The 22,837-nt window shown below is 31.7% G+C and overlaps 1 protein-coding gene across 1 annotated transcript in view; it reads left to right on the top strand.

Moving 5' to 3' along the window:
• Positions 1-22,837, top strand: part of Vps13b (vacuolar protein sorting 13 homolog B) — a 720,349-nt gene that overhangs the window by 140,399 nt on the left and 557,113 nt on the right. The window contains exon 17 of the mRNA XM_077801386.1: positions 17,530-17,711. Within this exon, the coding sequence (XP_077657512.1) occupies positions 17,530-17,711 (182 nt within the window). The remainder of the gene's footprint in view (positions 1-17,529; positions 17,712-22,837) is intronic.

Here is a 22,837-nt window from a genome sequence, read left to right as displayed (position 1 = left end):
TTATTTTTCTAGATTCCAAAAATGAGAGAAAACTCATGAGATACTTTTCTGCATTTGGCTTCTTTTGTTTAAAATGATGATATACAGTTCCATGTGTTTTACTGCCGATGATAGGATTTCCTTCTTATTTGTGATTGGATAATACACCATTGTATGTCTGTTAATATTTTTTTTTTGTGCATACCACATTTTCTTCTATTCATCCATTGGTGTTCAACTACTCTGATCCTGTGTCTTGGTTGTTGTGAATTGTGCCATGATAACCATGGAGATGCAATTATCTCTGTTGTATTCTTTTGGGTATGGTATAGTTAGATCATGTGTTCAACTTTTAGTCATTTGTGGTACCTTTATACTGATTTCCATAGTGACTATTCTAATTAACATTCTTACCAACAGTGTGTCCGTATTCCTTTCCCCCCATATCTTATTGGCATCTTTTTGTATTCTTGATGATAGACATTTTGACTGGAGTAAGATGGGATCTCATTGTGTTCTCAGATGGCTAAAGATGTTGAATATCTTTTCAGATAATTATTGGCCCTTTGCAGTTCTCCTTTGAGAAGTGTATTCAATTTGTTTTCCCATTTATTCATTGGGTTGTTTTGTGTTAAATTTTTTTTATATTCTGATATTAATTCACGGTCAAATGAGTAGCACAGATTTTCTCCCATTCTGTTGACTGTTTCTGAACTCTGTTAATTGTTTCCTTTGCTGTGCAATCTCATTTTTTGATTCTTGCTATTATTTCTCAGTTATTGGAGTTACATTCATGAAACTGTTGCTTGTATCTTGTATCTTGAAGTGTTTCTCCAGTGGGGTTTTTTTTTTTTTTTTTGCAGCTTGAAAGTTTCAGGTTTTACTTTTATATCTTTGATCAATTTTGAGTTGATATTATACAGGGAAGAGATAGGAATATAACTATGTAAGTGTGTTATACATATGGATATCCAGTTCTTCCACCACCACTTGTTATAAAGACTGTCTTTTCTCCATTGTCTGTTTTCTGTAACTTTCAAGAATTAGATGGCTGCAGCTGCATGGTTTTACTTCTCTGCCTTCTATTTCATCAGTCTATGTGTCAGTATTTATGCTAGTGATATATTGTTTTTGTTATTATGGCTCTTCAACATACTTTGAAATTGGGTAGAGTGATACCTGTTCCATTGCTCTTTGCTCAGTATTGTTTGGCTGTTTTAAATCTATGCTTCCATAGTGTGTTATATGCCTTTTTTTTTCTAGTTCTTTGAAGAATGTCAGTGGTATTTTGATGGTGACTGCATTGGATCTGTGTATGCTTTTGACAGCATGATTATTTTATCAATATTAGTTCTGCTAATCATGAATATGAGAAGGCTTTCCATCTTCTAGTGTCTTCTTAAATTTTGTTCTTTAGTGTTCTGCAATTTTTATTGTAGTGGTCTTTCACTTTAGTTAGTTGTATTCCTAGGCATTTTATTTTATTTCTTTGATGCAATTTTGAATTAAATAGCAGAGTCTTGATAATAATTTTGACTCTGTTCTTTGTTATTATTTATGACTTAAAACATATTGCTGCTTTTGTATAAGAATCTGTTAATACTTAATATTTTTTAAGTTTCAACTGACTAATGAGTGTTTTATTGTATAAAATATGTTTGGTTTGTTTGTTTGTTTTTGGTGCCAGAAATGTCAAAACTAATATTTTGGAAGTGGTAAAGGCTATTAAATAATCAGAGTGTATAATTCCTTCTATGAAAAATACAGCAATAAACAAAAAAATTGTCTATGAAGGTATATGTGTGTGTGTGTGTGTGTGTGTGTATGTACATATACACATACATATATATTAAGGAAATATGACCTAGTCAGACATATCCGATGGGTGAATAATCAAGGTATGTGTAATAATTATTTAGGCTATTGACAAGTGGAAAAATATAGTGAAAGACTGGCTAAAAGGTGAGAAACTGAAAAACGAGGAGGTAGGTAGGAGTTTTTGGTGCATCTAGACATCTAAGCAGGTATATACTATGGAGAGTATCACAGAATATTTTAAAGATTTTAATCTATCTGGATAAAACAGTGAGAAGCAAAATATTTTAGTAAGGGAAGGACATAATTAGAGTTTTCCAAAACCAAGTCATACACCTGGCTGCTGGTGTATGAAGTAACCACTGCTTATGGAGAACTTATATATAAATTTTTGGAGGAGCAAGGAAGAAAATGCACATATCATTGTCTTAATCATATTGGCTTTCCAAAGCCTATATTGTTATAGAAATATATTTATGGAAAAATATTTCATGATGTATAGTGAGAAGAAAAAAGGTTACAGAATATATTATGTAAAATTTTACTACTTATATAAGGTCCCGAAGTTTACTAATTTTTTTTTTTTTGTGGATGGTTTTATGTGAATGGTGGGTAGTATCTGATTTATGTAGTATAATGGTTTGAGATCATGGACCTCAAAACTAGATTAAAATCATATCCCCTTCATTTACTAGCTTTGCAAACTAAGGAAGGTATCTCTCTTTGCCTTAGTTTTCTCATTTGTAAAAGGGCAGAATTTGTATTTCCTATTTTAGCATTATTTTGAGGATCAAATAAGTCAATAAATATTAGCTGCTTTGAGCAGTATGTGTCACTGATTTTTATGCATTTGTGACCTAGTCAGAAAAATTAGCCATTTTCTGCATGCTAACTGATATTCACATTTCCCCCCAACTTTTGAAAGTAAGCATACATTATAATATTTATGGAATTAATAGATTGAGAACAATTTTATTTGACCAAATGTCAAAAAAAGGAAGAATGTTTATAATCGTATGAATTAATATAGTAGCTATAACCAATGCGTACCTTTTGAAACTTCTGGGAGACATATGAAGAAAATTAGCAACAGACTCTGAAAATATTTACATACTATGAAATAAATCATAGTATGTTTGTGCAATGAAATACAACTCATTGATAAAAAAATGAACTGCTGGCATACAACAATTGTATCTTGAGTGAAAGTGAAAAACACTTGACACAAAAGAAATATAAACATTGGTCTATGATTCTATTTATGTGAATGTATCTGACAGAATTTTTGTATGTATACTATGTGAAGAACTCTAATAGCTTAATTAGAAAAAAGAACTCCAGTTATAAAAGAACTAAAGATCTCAACCAACATTTAATAAAAGGAAGATATGCTAAAAACTCCTGAAAAAGTACCTGAGTCATAAGGGAAGTGCAAGTTAAAATCACAGTGAAAATGATCATAACAACTTTACTCAGAATAGTCCCAATAGTCCCAAAGTGGAAGTAACCTTTGAGATAAAAGAAATCATAGTATGTTTATATAATGAAATATAACTCATTGATTAAAAAAAAAAAGAACTGCTTGCATACACCAATTGTGTATCTTGAGTGAAAAACACTGGACACAAAAGAAACATAAACAGTGGTTTATGATTCTATTTGTGTGAATTTCTACAAGAGTCAAAATTAATCTATGGTGAAAAAATGTGATATGTTTTCTTCTGAGAAGATGGAGGAAGGAGGATTATTTGGTAAGTATACAAGGGAACTTCTGAATAGATGACAATTTCTGTATCTCAGTGGTGTGTGATTTATAATGTAGGTCTGAGTATCTGTCAAAATGCAACCATTTATATGATACAGATTTTTATATTGTACTGTTTATAAATTTTACCTAACAAAAAATGGACTTCAAACTTGCAGTCTTGTTTGCTTTCTTCAATGGTATGAGTTAGCAACTGGTAATATGAGTTTCCAATTCTTAAAGCATGTTCTGTTTTTCTTGGCTTGACTAAATAAGTAGATTTGTTTAGGATAATTGAACTTTGTGTCTCATCCATGGAGAAGGAATACAAATATGTTTAAGAAGGGATTACAGATATGTTGCACAGTATTAGAAATTGGAGATTTTAGAAGGAACTCATGAGTTTCTAATGTACAGGTACATGTTACATGTATACCTTTTTTGTTTACATTGTAGCCATTTTGTTTTTATTTAGCATCAGTACTTTGTTGAGTTTAGACCTTCTAGAATGCTGTTGTGCCCCACTGTTGCTCCTAAGACATAGAATTTCTAATAGGAAACTTTTCATTGTTGGGGGTATAATGAACTTTATGTAATGGAATTTTTGTTTCTTTTTTCACGGATCTTTTCTTTCTTGCTGTCTTTCTCTCTCTTTTATTTTTTTCCATAATGGGGGATTGAACTCGGGGGCACTAAACCACTTAGTCAGATCCCAGCCCTATTATATTTTATTTAGAGACAGGGTCTCACTGAGTTGCTTAGCACATTGCTTTTGCTTAGGTTGGTTTTGAACTTTTGATCCTCCTGACTCACTGCCCAAGTGGCTGGGATTGCAGGCATGTGCCACCATGTCCTGCACAAGGATCCTTTCTTTAAATGAAAAAATTAAAAATATATATTTTTAGTTGTAAATTGCCGCAGTCCCGCTGGGCAAATAACCAGGAGGTGACAAGCAACTTGAAGGTTGAAGCGGGAACTACTTTATTGCGAGTGAACTCAGCGGGAACTGAGCAAGAACTCAAAGTAGAGGGCACCCAAGGTTGCAGGAGCTACTTCTCTACCGGACAGCAGAGATATATATACCTAACTAATTACACACAGCTTGACTCAATCCTCATCATCTTAATGGCTCCCTGGCTTTGCTTCACAAACCACTTCTCCTGGCAAACTGCCAGGCACCATCTTGACTTGATTTGCATCCCCAACAGTAAACAGTTCTCAGGATCAAACCCAGTGCCTCACATGTGCTTGGCAAGTACTATACCACCGAACTATACCCCCAGCCCCTCTTTAAATGAAATTTACCCTGGAACTTATTTAGTAAAAAGTTCATGGTGACAGTGGTCAGGTGGAGTTGGGGATATATGCAGCTCAGTATTGTGCATTTGTTTTTGGCACAGCACATATTTTAATGAACAATGATATCTTTTGTTACATAGTACATGTTAAGTTCTCCATGAATATAGATTTGCTGTTCAGTAGTATTACTGTGTGGGAGAGTCTAATGCTAAGTACTTGCTTAATAAATGTGGATTTAAATTGAGTATTCTTCCTTTGGAATCATTGTGTTTGAGAGTGTTAAAAATCTTAGAAACTAATACATAGTTCTAGTACATTTATAATTATTTCATTTTTCAAAAAACAACTTTGTTGAGGCAATATTGACCTGCTTTAAGAATACAGTTGAATGAATTTTAGTTAATTTACCAAAATGGGATTCATCACCCAAAATCCCATCACCCAGTTAGATTCTTTCTTTTTTTACACTTTTAGTGTTTGTTCCCATTCAAGCTTAAGGAAACTCCAGACTTACTTGCTATGTTTATACACTTCTCCTAGGTATTTTTTATAACTGGAATATATGATATGTGGTCTTTTGTTTCAGGGTTCCTCCATGTTGTAATGTATATTATACTTTATTCCTTTTTATTGTTAAATAGGATTTTGTTATATGGATAGAGCACATTTTTTTCCCCATTCACCAGATGATGGATATTTAGGTTGTTTTTAGCTTTATAACTATTACCATAAATAATTGTTAAGATAACGTTATAAGATATAAAATAATAAAACTGTGGTGGTTTTGTGTCGACTTCCATTTTCATTTTCTTCGGTGGACACCAACTGTGGAATATTGAGTAATATAGTAAATTCACATTTTTAAGTGTTTTATGTTTTAAGAAACTTTGAATAAGTTTTGGCTAATGTCTCCATTTTATATTCTTTGCAACAATGGATAAGGGTTCCTATTTTTCCAGTCTTGTCAACTCTTGTTATTCTCTTTTTATTATCTATTTCAGTGGATGTGAAATAGTATCTTGTAATGGTTTTGTAAGAATTCATTTTTGTTTGCTTAGTACATAATAAGACTGTGTATTTTATGTATTAGAATAACAAGACTTTTTAATATTTTTCCTTTAGTAGTGGGCAATCTTTACTTCCAATTTTCTCTTCTCATCTGGTATCTAACATTTGAATTCATATATTTATTTCAGAAATTTGAAAAACAGTGAAATATTTTTATATTCTCAACAGGATGTGATTTGTATAAAAATTTGTATAAAACAGTAATTTGAAGTGCTAAAATCATTGTAATAAAAATATAATAGCTAATATCAAACTTATGTGATTATACTGCCGAACAGTAGTAATATCACATATGCATTTAAAATAAAACCACAGCAGAGCTGTTTGTATTCATGTGGAAAGATCTTGGTGATTTCTGAAATATGTAGCTTAGTCATAAAAGCAGATTGTGTACATATACATATTCCCATTAAATTTATAAGTGTTACATTCAAATGCATGAAATTAAGGTCTCTGTGTTTACACTTAATTCATAAAAAGTGGTTATCTGTGGGGAGTGAAGTGGGAATAAAGAATATCTTTAACTTTTCATTTTACTTGCCAGTTAATTTTTCTACACTTTTAAAACTTTTTCCATTGACTATGATATGTTATATAAGTAGTTATTATGCAAAGAAATATACAAGTCTTTGGATTTTGAAATGTACTCATAAGTTGTATGTGCATTTTATTTTGTAAACAGTGAACTAATATTATTTTACCATTCAGGATATGAGTAATAATAAAAATACATTTTTTGGGGGGGGACCAATCTGTATGTTCAAGCTTTGCATTTGGGGATTCTACATAACTCTTCAGATCTAGCTGTTACTGAGAGTATTCTTTCAATTGCTGTGTGGTGTTTTGATTTTAAGAGAATGGATGTCTGTTCCTCAAGTGTACATATGGCCAAAATTTTATGGTGTTCCTGTGAACCTGAATGGATTGCATCCAGTAGTAAGAACCTTACTTACATTTTTTTTCTATTTAAAGTCTGGAAGGAAGAATTTTCTTTATAGGAATGACAGATTGGTCTAGAAATTTCATCAGCTCTGTATTACAGTTTGTCAGCAAGTGGTATAATAAGAATCTATTAAAGTATTTCTTTCTTAGGGCATATTCATTTTCAGTGTTTGCTACTATACAATCAAGACCTACTTGTTTCTATTTCCTTCAATTTATCCTGGAGTTTGTCCAAGTCGAGTTTTAATGAGTTGTTTATCTCACTAGTTACACTAAAATTTATTTTCCCTTAGAGAGTACTATCTCAATTGATAGCTTTAAAACTTATTCTGTTAAGTGAACATATGTTCAGAGTAAGACTTCTGGGTATGAGAAATAGTTATTTGTTGAATAAATTAACTGTTAAAAGGGAGCTTTAGTAATATCAAAACAATTGAGTCCAGAATTTCTTAGTTTTAGTACGAATTTTTATTGTGAGGTTTTATTTTAAATGAAGTTTAATAAATGTATAGTGGTATGAATTATAAATAAAATCACACAATTTATTGAGTTTTCATTGACATTTTAAGGATTCCCCCAAATAAATTAACAAAGTTATAGAAGTTATCTTTTTATAAATTTCTGGAGCCAAAATGATGTTGTGCCATGATTTGGGTAATAGATAAATAGGTGTTTGTTATTTTCCATACTTGTTAATCAACTGGATATATTTTCAAACTTTCAAAACTAAAAGACAAAAAGTACTTTTAATTGATATTGTTATACTAACAGATACATTGTGCAAGTTACCATTTATTGCCAAATCACTTAAAATTCATTTATTTTATCTTAAGTCTTACCAGGGTATTTAACAGAAGTATAATAAAATATGCTTTTATTTGTGGTTATTTATAGTTGAAAAATGGAACCATGAAAACAAGGTAATTGTGCATGTATGACATAATTACCTTGTTTATTATGAGATTTATACTTATGTATAAACTGTTATTTTCTTTTATGTTAATTCTGAATGAGAGAATTCTATGTTACCCTTAGGCATTATTAAATTTTAAAATCTTTTGAATGTGCATATGGTTAAGTTTTTATTCAGACCTATGTTATTCACTTGGGAATCATTTTATGTGACATATGATGGCTTGAAAAGGTTATGGTTCCATATACAGTAGCCAAATTTATTATGAAAAAGTAAAGACCTACTTGTAAAAATAATCCCATCTATAATTTTGTCTTAATTATTGCTATAGTTAAAAGAACATGGCTCTTGATATACCATGGAACCTCCTAAATGACTGAGTATTTGGAAATAGAGTTCTTAGGTTAGTTATACATTTTTCATATCTTAGCAGGTGTTCCAAATGTTTGTTGTTTTTAAATAGTGTCAATAACAATAAAGTGTGTGTTTGTTTACATTTTTGGTCAGGTATTTGAATACAAATTTGAGAATGTAATAGAATCAATGTCCATTTTTAAAGTCTTAGAAAAAGGATAATAAGAAAATTAAAAACAAGATTTAGAAAATATCCCAAATGTCTGAAAAGCAAAAGAACACAATAATGATAATTAAATTCAAATATGTGAATTAGGTCCAAGTTGTTGCTATCTCTTTGTGATCTCTACTATTTTGATGTGAAGAATCTTGTATATAGTACATATTTTTCTCTGGTCCTCTCATTTTTATGCTTTGGGTTTTATGGTGAAATGTGATCTGAGCTCCAAAGGCTATGTTTACTTGGAGTCATATGTTGTAATTAAATATTTGAAAGTTGTATGGACAAGGTAGTGGCTGCCTCAATTTGCAATTGAATATTTAAGTTTTCTGACATGACAATTAAAAGACACAGGCATTTCCATTTGATTTTTATTTTTTAAATTGTTGTCTGCTGTTTAAAGTGAGAGAAGGCAGTGGTATCTTGTACCAATAATGTTCATAGGCACAGAGAGCTCTGAATACCACATGGAGCCTTTTGGTTTTAATTGAGTAAACATTTACATTAGGTAATAGTCATCATTTTGACCATTTTAAAGGGTACATTTCAGTGTTTTTTTTTTTAGCGTATTCAGGGTGTTGCTCAGTTATTCCCCCTTTCTAATTCTGGAATAATTTCAAAACTTCTGAAAAAGAAACCCTGTGTCTGTGTTTCTGGACATTTTATACAATAGAGTCATAATATATAACATTTTCTTTTTTCTTTTTTCTGTTTTTTATTTATATATGACAGCAGAATCCATTACAATTCCTATTACACATATAGAGCACAATTTTTCATATCTCTGGTTGTATACAAAGTATATTCACACCAATTCATGTCTTTATTCATGTACTTTGATAATAATGATCATCATTATTTCCATTCTCATACCAAATAAAGTAGATGTCAAGCCAAAGTTAATCAAAGGGGATAAAGGAGGACACTACATACTGTTCAAGGGAACCATACACCAACAAGACTATATAATTATATCTCCCAAACATTCATTAAACAAACTCTTCTCAAGTTCAAGAGTCAAATAGACCATAACACAATAATTTTGGGTGACTTTAACACACTTCTTTCATCACTAGATAGACCTTCCAAACAAAAGCTGAACAAAGAAACTGTAGAACTCAGTAATACAATCAATAACTTAGACTTAATTGACATATATAGAATATTTCATCCTTCAATGAGAGAATATGTTTTCTTGTCAGCAGCACATGGGTCCTTCTCTAAAATAGACTGTATGGCATTTTCTCTTTGGCTTATTTTAGCATATATGCTATAATATGAATGAACCTTGAAAATTTTCTTCATGTTGTAGCATGTATCAATAAGAATTTGATTCCTGTTTGTGTCCCAGTAATATTCCATTGTGTGGACACAATGTTTTGTTTATCTCTTCATCAGTTGGTATTTGCTTGGTTTGTTTTAAGTTTTTGGCCATTAAAAATATTGCTGTAGGGGCTGGGGATGTGGCTCAAGCGGTAGCAAACTCGCCTGGCATGCGTGCGGCCCGGGTTCGATCCTCAGCACCACATACCAACAAAGATGTTGTGTCCGCCGAGAACTAAAAAATAAATATTAAAAAATTTCTCTCTCTCTCTCTCTCTCTCTCTCTCTCTCTCTCTCTCTCTCCTCTCTCACTCTCTCTTTAAAAAAAAAAAAAAGAATATTGCTGTAAGCTCAATTCACAGTAGCTAAGCTATGGAACCAATCTAGGTACCCTTCAACAGATGAATAGATAAAGAAAATGTGATATGTAAACACCATGGAATATTACTCAGCCATAAAAAGAATGATGTTATGACTGTTGCTGGTAAATACATGGAGATTATCATGCTGTGTGAAATCACCCAGTCCCCCAAAATCAAAGGCCAAATATTCTCTATGATATATGGATGCCAGCATATAATAGGGTTGGTCAAATGACATTTTTTTAAGTGTGTCAAGACCAGTCTGTGAGGAAAAAATAGTCTTTTCAACAAATTGTTTTATAAAAACAACATACACAAAAGAATAAAATTGGCCTAAGACCTCAAATCATATATGAAAATTAACAACAGATCAAAGACAACCAAAACAATGGGATCCTAATTAGAATAAGTTATATTCCATGTGTGATGTGTCAAAAATACTCTACTGTCATGTATATATAAAAACAACAAAAAATAAATTCTAAAAATGGATCAAAGAGTTAAAAATATGTAGTTTGTAGAAATTAAAAAAGGTATAAATTCTCATTATTTTAGAATAGAATATTTCTTAAATATGACACCCACAACAAAAGCAATAAAAGAGAAATCATAAAATTAGTTTTCATCAGAATTTAAAATGTTTCTTATTATGGGACATTATCAAGAAAGTAAAAAGGCAACATATGTAATGTGAAAATATATTTGCAAATCACAACTGAAAAAATTCTGGCTTTCAGGATATGTAAATAATTTTCATAACTCAACAATAAAAATTCAAATAAAAAGCTCAATTAAAAAAAATGAACATAGGACTTGAATAGACATTTTTCCAAAAAAGGATAGACAGATAGCCAACAGAACAAACAAAAAGCAATTTAGCATCATTAGTTATTAGTGTAATGAAACTTAAAAGCACAAAATACCATTTCCCACCCAGAAGAATGGCCATTATCAAAACACAGAAAATAACAAGTGTTGGTAAGGATGAATAAAAATAAGAAGGTTATAAACAACAGTGCAATTATGGTGTAAAACAATATGGCATTTTATCAAAAAATTAAATGTTGCCAAGCATTGTGGTATACACCTGTAATTCCAGCAGCTTGGGAGGCTGGGACAGGGCAATTGAGAGTTCAAACCCAGCCTTGTCAACTTAACCAGGCCATAAGCAACTTGATCCAGAGGTCTCAAAATATAAAAAATAAACTGGAGATGTCATTCAGTATTTGAGCACCATTGGGTTTAATCTCCAGTACTAAAAACAAATAAATAATTAAGCACTGTGTTACCATATGATCTAGCAATTACATTGATAAGTATATACCCAAGAGAACTAAAATACATAAAAAACTATAAATGTGAATAGCAGTATTATTTTTAAGTGCTGGGAATTAAACCCCTGGGCCTTGTGTATGCTAGCCACGTACTCTACCACTAAGCTACATCCCCAGTTCCCTTGTCCCCATCTTCCCCAATTTATTTTTTTTCATTTTAAGATTGGGTTTCATTAAATTGCCCATACTGTCCTCAAACTTGCAAATTTCCAGGGTAGATGGGATTATAGGCATGTGCAACTGTGCCAGGTATAGTAGCAATATTTTTTTTTTGTTGTTTTTAGATATACATAACAATAGAGTGTATTTTGACATATTATACATACATGCAATATAAGTTATTCTAATTAGAATTCCATAATGTGGAGTTTCACTTGAAGATTTTTTTTAATCTCATAGATCTCCAGATGATAGATTAAAGTCTGAGATGTTAAAAAGACATACATGTTTAATATTTTATCAGTCACTTCGTTTTCATCTCTACTGTTTCCTGTTTAATTCCTTTGGCCATTGTCTTTTATTTTTTTGTAAAGAATTTATCACGGGGGGGCGGGGACTGGAGTTGTGGCTTAGCTGTGGAACACTCACCTAGCATGTGGGAGGCCCTGGGCTCCATCCTGAGCACCACATAAATTAAAAATAAATAAATAAGTAAATAGATAGATAGATAGATAGATAGCTCTCTATATAAAAGAATTTATTACGAGTTTTTGCTGAAATGATGAATATTCATTCTTCAGGATTCAGCTGAAGTGTAAAACTTGCAGTTCCCTCCACACAATCCTTCTTTCTTTCTTTTTTTTTTTAAAATAGTATATCTTTCTGCATAGTTCACAAAGACCTCTATGTAACTTTGTTTTAGCATTAATTATGTTGAATTGTAATTCTTGGTTTACTTGTCTAACAGTAACTGTATTTTTTTAGTGTAAAGATGGTGTCCGTCTCCTCAGATCTTAGCAAAGGCTGTTTGTATCAATTCAGTTTTACATGTTAACTATGTTGGATTTTTTTGCTTAGTCGTCTGTAATAGGTTGAGTAAGTGTTTCTATGTTTATGTTTCAAATTGACAAGTGAAGTTTAGAAAAGTTATATTACTTTTTTTAATAAAAACATTAAAAAGGTAAGCCAGAAATAGAAGTTAGACTTTTAAAAATTTCATATCATATTCTATTACCTTAAATGAAAATCTTTGAGTAGATTTGGAGATAAGAGACTTCAAAATATAAATTTGAGAATTTGAATCCGATGTAGTGAGGCTTAGATGGACTCTCAGTTTAATGGCTATGTAAGGCCTATTTATGTGCTTCTTTGGATAGAGACCATAGGAAAGCAGCCAAATTAATTAGTTAATTATTGAACTTTTGTAGCCATGCTAGTGTCCTGCAAACTTGCCAAGTTCACTTCTACCTCATGGCCTTTGCACAATCTCTTCTATCTGCTTGAAACATAGATAATCATTTAGCTATTTCTTACCTCCTTCATGACTGCTTTAGTTTCAGTTGAGTAAGGTCCATCCTTATAATAACATCTACCTACTGCATGTGAAATTGCTCACCCTGTAGCAGTCTCATTCTATTTGTTATGCTCTACTTTTTATTTTTGTTAGTATTTTTTCTTATAACCTTTTCATACCTTTATTTAATAATTGTGTATTGATTTTTGTCTTCCCTCTCTACTGGAATGTGTGCTCCCTGAGGACAGCTGTTTTGATTTTTATTTCTTTCATATTTTAAAATGACTAAAATATTTTCTAAGTAACTAGAATATTAATAAGTATGTGCTGATTTCATACATTTTCTATAGAATCAATTCAACATTATGGTATACAACAGCTAGGCTTAATCTAAGACTAATAGTTAAAATAACATTGAGAACATTACATGTCATTTATTTATGGACCTAGAAAGCGTGAAGTAAAAACTAAGTTTGACTTTGAAGGATATTGCACCATGGCTACTGTAGAAGTAGATAAATAAGGAGTCTATTGACTTAAAAAAATAACTGAAATTAAAGCATGCTTAGTCGTGATAAAGGTAACCAACCGACCTGGCCCTCTTCTCCTAGTATCCCAACTCTATAAGATACTGCTTGAAATCCCCTTATATTCTAGTATAGGTAAATTATGCACATAAATTGACTGTAGTATACTATAGTGGATGAGTAAGGGAAATTATAGAGATGTCCTGATTTCTCTGCATACTTTATTTGAATGTTCATTGAACTTTTCTTTATCTTTTTTGTAGTTCATTCAGTAAGTTTACTAGAATAGTGATTATCTGGAATTCACATTTTTATGACATATTGTACACTTTGATATAAGTCTGTATTTTAGTCAAAATATTGTTTGTTAGACATTTCTGTATATTATTTCTATTCTATTTGTTTTGCACTTTACTCCAGCAACAAAGATTATGTGTTTTTAGATTGTCCTCTTCTGCCACATACTTCAATATCCTTTTCTGAAATCATTTTATAATTTTTCAAAAATTTCATTTTGTGTAAATTTCTGAATTTTATCTACCATGTTCTTGATTCTATTCTGAGTTGTGTTTTCTTTGTTTAATTTCAAAATATTGGGGAATTTTTATAGATACTTTAAAGTTTTTAGTTTAAATCCACTCTGTATGATTTTAAGCCTTCTAATTTTATTGAGACTTGTTTTTTGGCCTAGAATATAATATGTATTGGTTAATCTCCTGTTATTGGGAGGGGGAGTTCTAAAAACTTCAATTAGGTCAAATTGATTGATGGTGTTTTTGTTTTTTAAAAAGTCTTTACTGACTTTCTATTGTATCTGTTGCTGTGAGTATAGTGTTGAAATCTTCAATTTTTAAATTTGTTCCTCTTCCCAGTTATATTAAAATTGATATATTTGGTAGGTCTTTAATCCTGTAAAACTAATTGACCCTTTTATCATTACAAACAATCCCTATTTATCCCTAGTAATGCTCTTTTATGTGCTTTGTCTGATATTACTTTGTAAATATTTTTAATTTGATGTACATGGTATAGTTTTTCCTCCATCCCTCTATTCCCCTTTCCATCATTGTACCCCTTTTTTAGATTCTACTTTCTTATATTTAAAGTAGGTTTCTTATTGGTGGGATAGAGTTGGGACTTTGCTTTTTTTTTTAATGCATTCTGATAATCTCTTAAATGTCTTCTTTGACATTTAATATAACGTATATTTTTGGATTTATGTCCTCTTGCTGTTTTTTTTCTAATGGTCTCATCTTTTGTTTCTTATTTTTAATTTATTTTGATTGATTCCATTTCATTTCTACTATTCCATTCTTATGATTCCATTTTTCTCTACTATTGCCTTTATTCATTCGCCTTTCGTTTTATGGCTTAATTGTTTTAGGGTTTAGAATTTATATCTTATCAAAGTCTTCTTCCAATAATATTATACCACATCAAACATCATATAAGAACCTCATTGCAGTGTACTTAATTTCCTTTCTCTTGTTCTTTGATCTATTCGTGCCATAGTTCTGCTTTTAAAGAAGGTATAAGCTTAACATGTTACTTTTTTTTTTGCTTTTAACAATGAGTTCTTTTATTTCTTCAGAAGATACTGAGAAAGATTATTTTATATTTTCTTTAAAATATTAATTTGCAGTCTGGGGTTGTGGCTCAGTGGCAGAGCGCTTGTCTCACACATATAAGGCACTAGATTTGATCCTTAGTACCACATAAAAGCAGATGTCTAAAGTAGAGGTATTGTGTCCATCTACAACTAAAAAATATTTTAAAAACTTCATTTGCATATCTGCATGGGCTGTCTATAGTCTATCGAGGAGGTCCATGGAATAGGGTAGAGGAGAGTGTGGCTGCACAGTCGCTATTCAAAAACTCCAGAGACTGAGCAGGAAGCAGGTCTGTTTTTATTGTGCAGATACTACACACACACACTCTCACTAACTCTCAGACAGTAGCTAAGCAGAATACAGGCAGCCACCAATGCAGTTTCTGCTACTGTCCTTGAAGCAACCAATCCAGGAGTGGGCCAGGGAACAAGCATAGGGACTGCAACACATGGCCTCATGCTCAGGGCTGTGCTTATGGGAGTAACTGGCCTGCTGCTCACTTGTCTAGCACAAGGGGAGTGGCCTGCCACTCAGATGCCCTTAAGGTATGCCATATATCCAGTACTCCATGCACTAGTCCCCATACTTATTTATCATACTTATCATTCATCACATTTCTTTGTGTAACTTCACAGAGATTTCCTTCTGGTATCACACTTGTTTAGCCTGAAGAATTTAATTAAATTAATTAATTAATTAATTTATTTATTTGCAGCACAGATATGCTATTGGGGACTTGTTGTCAGTTTTTGATAATAAGAAGACTTTATGTTGCCTACATTTTTTGAAAGCTCTTTCCTCTGAAGTTTGAATTTTAGGTTGAAAGTTTTTCTTTTTCCTTTCATCATTTCAGTAATTTTACTCCTTTGTCTTCTCTTGTACATAATTTCTATGAAGTCTGCTTTTCTTTTTTTTCCCTTCCTCCTTCCCACTCTCCTTTCCTTTGTTTCTTCCACATAAATAAATCATGTGCTTTATACTGAGCTACATCCCTATCTCTTTCTTTGTATGTAATGTGTTTTTCTACTCGCTGTTTTTAGGGTTTTTGTCTTTAACATGTGTTTAAAGCAATTTGATTATAACGTGCTTTGGTATGTTTTTACATCTATTTGGGAATTGTTGAACTTCTTCCATCTTTGAGTTTATGGTTTTCTAGATTAAAAAAAAATTTTGACATTGTTTCCTTGAATAAATTTTCTGTTCCTCCTCTTCCACTTTTTCTAGGTGTTCAGTTACTAACTGAATTACTAATTGCTTAATGTTTCACAGTTCATTAAGGCTTTTAAAAGTTATTTTATTCTTTTTTCTTCTCTGGTCTTTATTTTCTGGAAACTTCCTAGGAAACTTATAAAATGTACCTCAGAATTGTTTGCTTGGGGTGAAGGAGGAGGGAGAGCATTTATCCCTACATATTCCAGGTTCTGTTAACATGAATCCAAAGTAGTTTCTAACCTTGTCTCAAAATGTATCACCTTAGGCAACATCAGCTAGAGTCTGCACTGAATTGGTGTCCATAGTGGTTAGAATAAGAGTTGGGGAGTGAGGCTTTTAAAGTGATATATGAGAGATGTTAAATACTATCTCTGTGTGGATATGGATTTGGAAAATGATAAACAGGTTTGTGAGACAGGGGAGAGAGTGAGGTGCCTAAGTCTAGTGTAGTTTCATCTTAGTATACAGCTTATATGAGTCAGCCTAAACTATCATAAATAAATGTGAAAATATGATATTTTATCATAATACTAAATGGAAAAATTGGAATTTAATTCCATGTGATCTGATCAAGAGCCCTATATCCTATGCTTCATATCACAAATATTTATGAAGTATTTACTTTATACCAAGCTCACTATTTGCCAGTATTATGGAAAAATAACATTTTTGAATTTAGTGGGGTAGAGGGGGGGAGCATGGGAGGAATAGATAAATTCTAGATAGGGCAGAGGGGTGGGAGGAAAAAGGAGGGCCAGGGGATTAGCAAGGATGGTGGAATGTGATAGACATCATCATCCAAAGTACATGTAAGGAGAAGACACAAATTGGTGTCAACGTACTTTATATACAACCAGAGGTATGAAAAATTGTGCTGTATACATGTAGTAAGAATTGTAATGCATTCCACTGTCATTTATTTTTAAAAAAATCTATAAAAAAGCATTATGATAGTTTAATTTATACTGGTAGTTTTTGCATCTGAAAAATGATATGATAGATGCTCATATGGTTATTATGACAGAATTCTATGGGTTAATAGATATAAGACTTTTTTAAAATGTAGATTTGCTAGTAATTTGTATGTGTTAACTTGTATTTCATTTTTTTTGATGATTAACTTGATCTAAGAACTATAATTTCTTCAGCAAAACTTTTGTGTTTATGGATATTATTCTAGTTTATATTTTCATTCATTATTCTGAGAATTTCTGAAATAAACTAATTTAAATTATTATCAGAATTGCATATCTAATTGATTTAATTTCATTTAAAAATATTGTGAATGTATACCCTTTTTCCGTTGCAATTTAATTCATTTAACATGTTGTTTATTAATGCTACCTATTGTTATTTTTCTGTTTTCTTTTGCAGGACCAAAAAATCTCAAATTGTTATAACTGAAGGTATATTTGAACTTCCAAATCTCACAATTCAAGCTACAAGAGCACAGACACTTCTGCTGCAAGCAATATATCAAAGTTGGTCTCATATTGGAAATGTTAGCTCTTCAGCAGTGAATGAAATTTTGATGAATGAAGTCTTTCAAAATATAGGTAAGAAAATAGTTTTCTTGAAAAATAAATGGGAAATTTGTAGCAGAGGTGAGTAATAATTTGTCATTTAAATTCATATGTTAGCATGTTTAACTTCAGTCATATTTCTGTTGAAATTGTGTATTTATAGCTTATGTTTAATAATCTAACTTATGCCATAAACCATTCAATTTTGTTCTCTGATACAAATTTTTTGATATGCTTTATACTTTTAAGATAATATTTTTCTACTAATACACAATTTTAAAATTTACTTTAATCCATTAATTTATGTTTTTAAATTGATACAGGTATTGAACCCAGGGTTGTTTACCACTGAGCCCTTTCTCCACTCTTTTTATTTTGCGACAGGGTCTTGTTTAAGGCCTTGTTAGTTGCTTTGGCTGGCCTCAAATTTGGAATCCTCTAAGTCTGGAATCCTCCTGAGCTGCTAGGATTACAGGCTTATGCTACTCTGCCCTGCAAGTTTTAATTTTTTAAAATTGGGGCATCATGAATGTATATCCTTACAGGATACAATGAAAAGGATATTTTTAAAACTTTTTTTTAAGTTGTTGATAGACCTATATTTTATTTATATGTAGTGCTGTGAATCAAACCCAGTGTCTCCCACATGCCAGGCAAGTGCACTACTACTGTGCCACAGCCCCGCCCCTAAAAATTTTGATATATGTTTGTAATATGTAATGATTAAATCTAGTCTTTAACATGCTGATAAATGCTACATGTCTGTGGTGAGACATTTTAATGTACTCTTCCAACGCATTCTAAATGTTATTATTAGCTGTAGTCACTATGCTAGTCAATAGGTCTCAAAAAATTATTTCTTGTAATTAAAATTTTTTACCCTTTGACAATATCTCCACAATTCCCTTTCTTCTTTAACCTTACTACCCAGATTTGTGCAATCACAATCATACTGTCTATAAGTCTGACTTTTTAAGATTCCACTTATAAGTAAAATCATATGATACTTGTCTTTCTGTGTCAGGCTTATTTAACTTAGCATAATGTCTTCTAGATTCATTCATCTTGTTGCAAATAATAGCATTTTCCTTTGTTTTTGAGATAGAATAATATTCTTTTACACATACACACACAAACACACAAACACAGTTTTATTTATCCACTGATGGATACTTTGGTTCATTGCATATCTTGGTAATTGTATATAATTGCTTCAGTGAGCAGGAACATGCAGATCTTTCTTTGATTTTATTTCCTTTGGATATAACTAGAAGTAAGATTATTGGATCATATCATATTTCAATTATTAGATTTTTGAGGAACCTCCATATCTTTTTCCAAAATGAGTTTATTTATTTTTATTCCTACAAAGTGTGTATGTACCAGGTGTTCTCTTTTCTTCACTTCCTTGTCAATGCATAATCTTTCATCTTTTTAATTATAACAATTTTATCAGCTCTGTGGTAAAATCTCATTATGGATTCACTGTGTATTTTTCTAGTGTTTAATGAGTTTCAGCACTTTTTTTTATGTACTTGTGCAGCATTTTAGTCTTTTTAGAAGTGTCTGTTCAGGCCCTTTCTCTGTTTTTTCATTGGTTTATTTATTGCTATTGAGTTGTTACCTGTGGGCTTATCATATATGGCTTTCATTGTATTATATGTTTCTATAATATTTTGATAGTTATATTCATGACAGGGTGTTGAATTTTGTCAGATGCTTTTTCTATATCTGTTGAGATGGCCATGTATGTAGTTTTTTGTTCATTTTATTAATAGGTATTTTGGGAAAATCTAATGTAATTGAACTAGTGACCTTAGGCAGAAGGTCTTGTGATAGTGAAGAAAGAGTAAGGCAGATCCAGTATCAGAGTGCAGTTTTGAGTGACTTACTGAATATGGTCAAGGGGAGCAGCAAGAGTGCTAGTTCCCTACAACCTGGGTAAGAGGGATAAGACTTAGATAAGATGAGGTAAGAGTGGCTTTCATTCAAACCAGAGTGTGTATTTGGTTTATCTCAAATAACTTTGAAGATATCAGGTACATTGCCGACAGTAACTTTACTAGTTTCTATTGGTAAAGCTCCACATATCACTGTGTTTGATTTATTTATAGTGGGCTGGGAAACTATGGTTACTCAGAGGCAGTCATAGTGGTGACAATTCAAGATGGCTGTAGTCAGGTCAAGCTGGATTCCTATACTGCGCTTATATTTATTGACCTACTTTGAGCCATCAACAGTGGAATCCCAGGGATAAATGGATCCCATTTAATTATGTTTAATAATTTTTTAATGTTATTGAATTTGATTGAATTTTTGCATCGCATTTTGAAGGATTTTTGTATCTATGTTATACTTGTTCGTCTTTGATATTAGGGTAATGCTAGTCTCATAAATGAGTTTGAAAGAAAACACTCTTCAATTTTTGGAATAGTTTGAGAAATATTGCTTTTAGTTCCTGCTCATGGTGTTTTCTGATTCTATGTTTTGTGGTATCAGTTATAATAACTATCTCCTCATTCATTTCTTATTTATTTGCATATGGTCTCTTTTTTTTCTGAGTCTAGTAAAAAGTTGGAGTATTCTGTTTATCTGTTCAGTACACCAATGCTTAGTTTTTTTTTATTAAATTTTTTTTCCTAGTATCTATTTCATTTATTTCTGCTCTGATCTTTTTTTTTTATGTTTATAATTTTAGGTTGAATTTGTTCCTCTCTTTCTCGTTTCTTGAAGTGTAACATTAAATTATTATTTGAAATCTATCTTTTTTTTAGGATAGACATTTATTTTCCTCATGGAACTGTTTTTTCTGCATTCCATAGATTTAATATGTTATATTTCCAGTTTCACTTCTCTGACATTTGTTCTGTGTAATTAAAACCTCTGATTTTTGATACATATATATACTTATAATTTTTACATCTTCTTAGATAATTAAGCCCTTTATCATTATATAATGACCTGTTTTGTCTACTTTTATAGGTTTTCTCTTAGTCTATTTTGTTTGATATGAATATAGCTACCTTTTCCTATTAGTATGGGCTATGTTTTCTATTAGTATGGGCTATGTTTTTCCATCTTTTATTGTGTTAGTCAGCTTTTTATCACCGTGTCCAAAATATATGAAAAGAACAACTTAGAGGAGGAAATTTTATATTTCCCTTATTGTTTCATAGGTTCAGTGCATGGTTGGCTGACTCCATTGCTCTGAGCTTGGAGTGACGCCAAACTTCATGGTGGAAGAAGGCTTCTTAGTTCCTGGCATCTGGGAAGCAGAGGGAAAAAGGGAGAGGGAAGAAGCCAAGGACAACATATAGTCTATAAGAGCATTTCTCCAGGGACCCACCTCCTCTACTCATGGCCCGCCTGCCTGTATTAACAATCCAGTAATCCATTCAAATTATTCATAGAATGGATTAATCTACTGATTAGGCTATGACTTTTACAATCTACTTATTTTACCTCTGAAAAATTCTTTTATTGTCTAACTTGAGCTTTTTGGGGATACCTTAATTCCAAATCATAATACTTATACAATTGGAGTTTTATACTTTCATATGTTTGAAGTTATTATGTAGCACCTTTCATGTCATTTTTAAAGAACTCCCTTTACTAATTCCTTTAAGACAGTTCTGTTGGTGATAAAAACCCCTCAGCTTTTGTTTATCTGATAAAGTGATATTGTCCTCTCACTTCTAAAAGCATGTTTGCCAAATAAAGTGTTCTCATTTGGCAGGCTTTTTCTTCAAGACTTTGTATATGTCATCCTACTTTATCCTGATCTTCAAGATTTCTGGTGAGAGATGTACTAATAAATACCTTGGAAATCACTTGTATGTAATTTGTTTCTTATCACTTGCTATTTTTCAGAATAATTTCCCTTTCTTTGTTTTTTTTTTGACAATTAGAGTATGATATGTCTTGGTAAATTAATTTCAGGTTGAATTTTGTTGAAAATATCTGAAATTCATGTGACTGAATGTTGGCATCTTTCATTGAATTTGTGAATTTTTCAATAATAAATATGCATTTTAGCTCATTTTCATTCTTTTCTCCTTCTATAAATTTCTATTATGCACATGTTAATTCTCTTAATAGTGATCCATAATGAGTTTTCTTTGTTCTTTTTCATTATTGTTTTCCTTTTGCTATTCTGGATAATTTCAAATATTATGTCTCTGAACTCAGTGATTCTATTTTCTGCTGATGGATTCTGCTCTTAAAGTGTTCTATGGAATTTTAAGTTCACTTATAGTATTCTTTTATATTTTGTTTTAAGACATGGTCTCACTAAGTTGCTTAGGGCCTTGTTAAGTTGCTGAAGTTGGCCTCCAACTTGTGATCCTCCTGCCTCAGCCTCCTGAGCCACTGGGGCTGCAGGTGTGCACTACCATGCCTGGCAGTTTATAGTATTCTTTTTCTGTATGAATGAGATTTTTAAAAGCTTTTTGTTTCTTTCTTAGACTTCCTGAGTTATTCATGTCTTTTCCTCCAAATTTCTTTTAATTTTCTGTTTATACTTTCTTATGGTTCTTTGAACATCTTTATGATGATTATTCTGAATTATTTTTCAGTCATTTATCAGATCTCTATTTCTGTAGGGCTCATTATTGGAGCTTTATTAGTTAGTTTATTTCTTCCTTTACTCTTTTTTTTTTTCTGTCTTTGGGTTTGATCTCAGGACCTTGTATTTGCTAGGCACCTGTTCTGCCTCCTAACTATGCTTTCATTCTATTAGTTTCTTTTAGTGGTTTCATATTTCCTTAAATTTATAATATTTGTGTATATATACATTATGTTTGAGCATATGCCCTTTGCAGCCTTTGCAGCTTTTCTTTGGTGGGGGTGGATAAACCTTCAGGGTTCATTTAGCCTGGTATTCTGGATGGGCCAGTTGGTAATGATAAGAGGCCGACAGATTTTGCTGTAAAGTTCTCTAATTGAACTGGGTTTTTGGCTATTCTTTGAGGTCAGAAGGGGCTGCTAGCTATGCTTGTTAATTCAGTGAGGTCACTGGCAGGGCTCTCTGATGAAGCAGTGCTGCGATTAGATTCTTTCTGTTTGGGTAAGGATGTAGGGTGTATCTCCTGTCATGGCAGTTCTACTGTTGAGAATGTGTAGTTGGGCAGGTCTATAGGGTGGCCTTTGATTCTGGGTGG

Source organism: Urocitellus parryii, chromosome 7 (assembly GCF_045843805.1).
Source record: "Urocitellus parryii isolate mUroPar1 chromosome 7, mUroPar1.hap1, whole genome shotgun sequence".
Taxonomy (NCBI): domain Eukaryota; kingdom Metazoa; phylum Chordata; class Mammalia; order Rodentia; family Sciuridae; genus Urocitellus; species Urocitellus parryii.
This window is presented reverse-complemented; position numbering and strand designations above follow the sequence as displayed.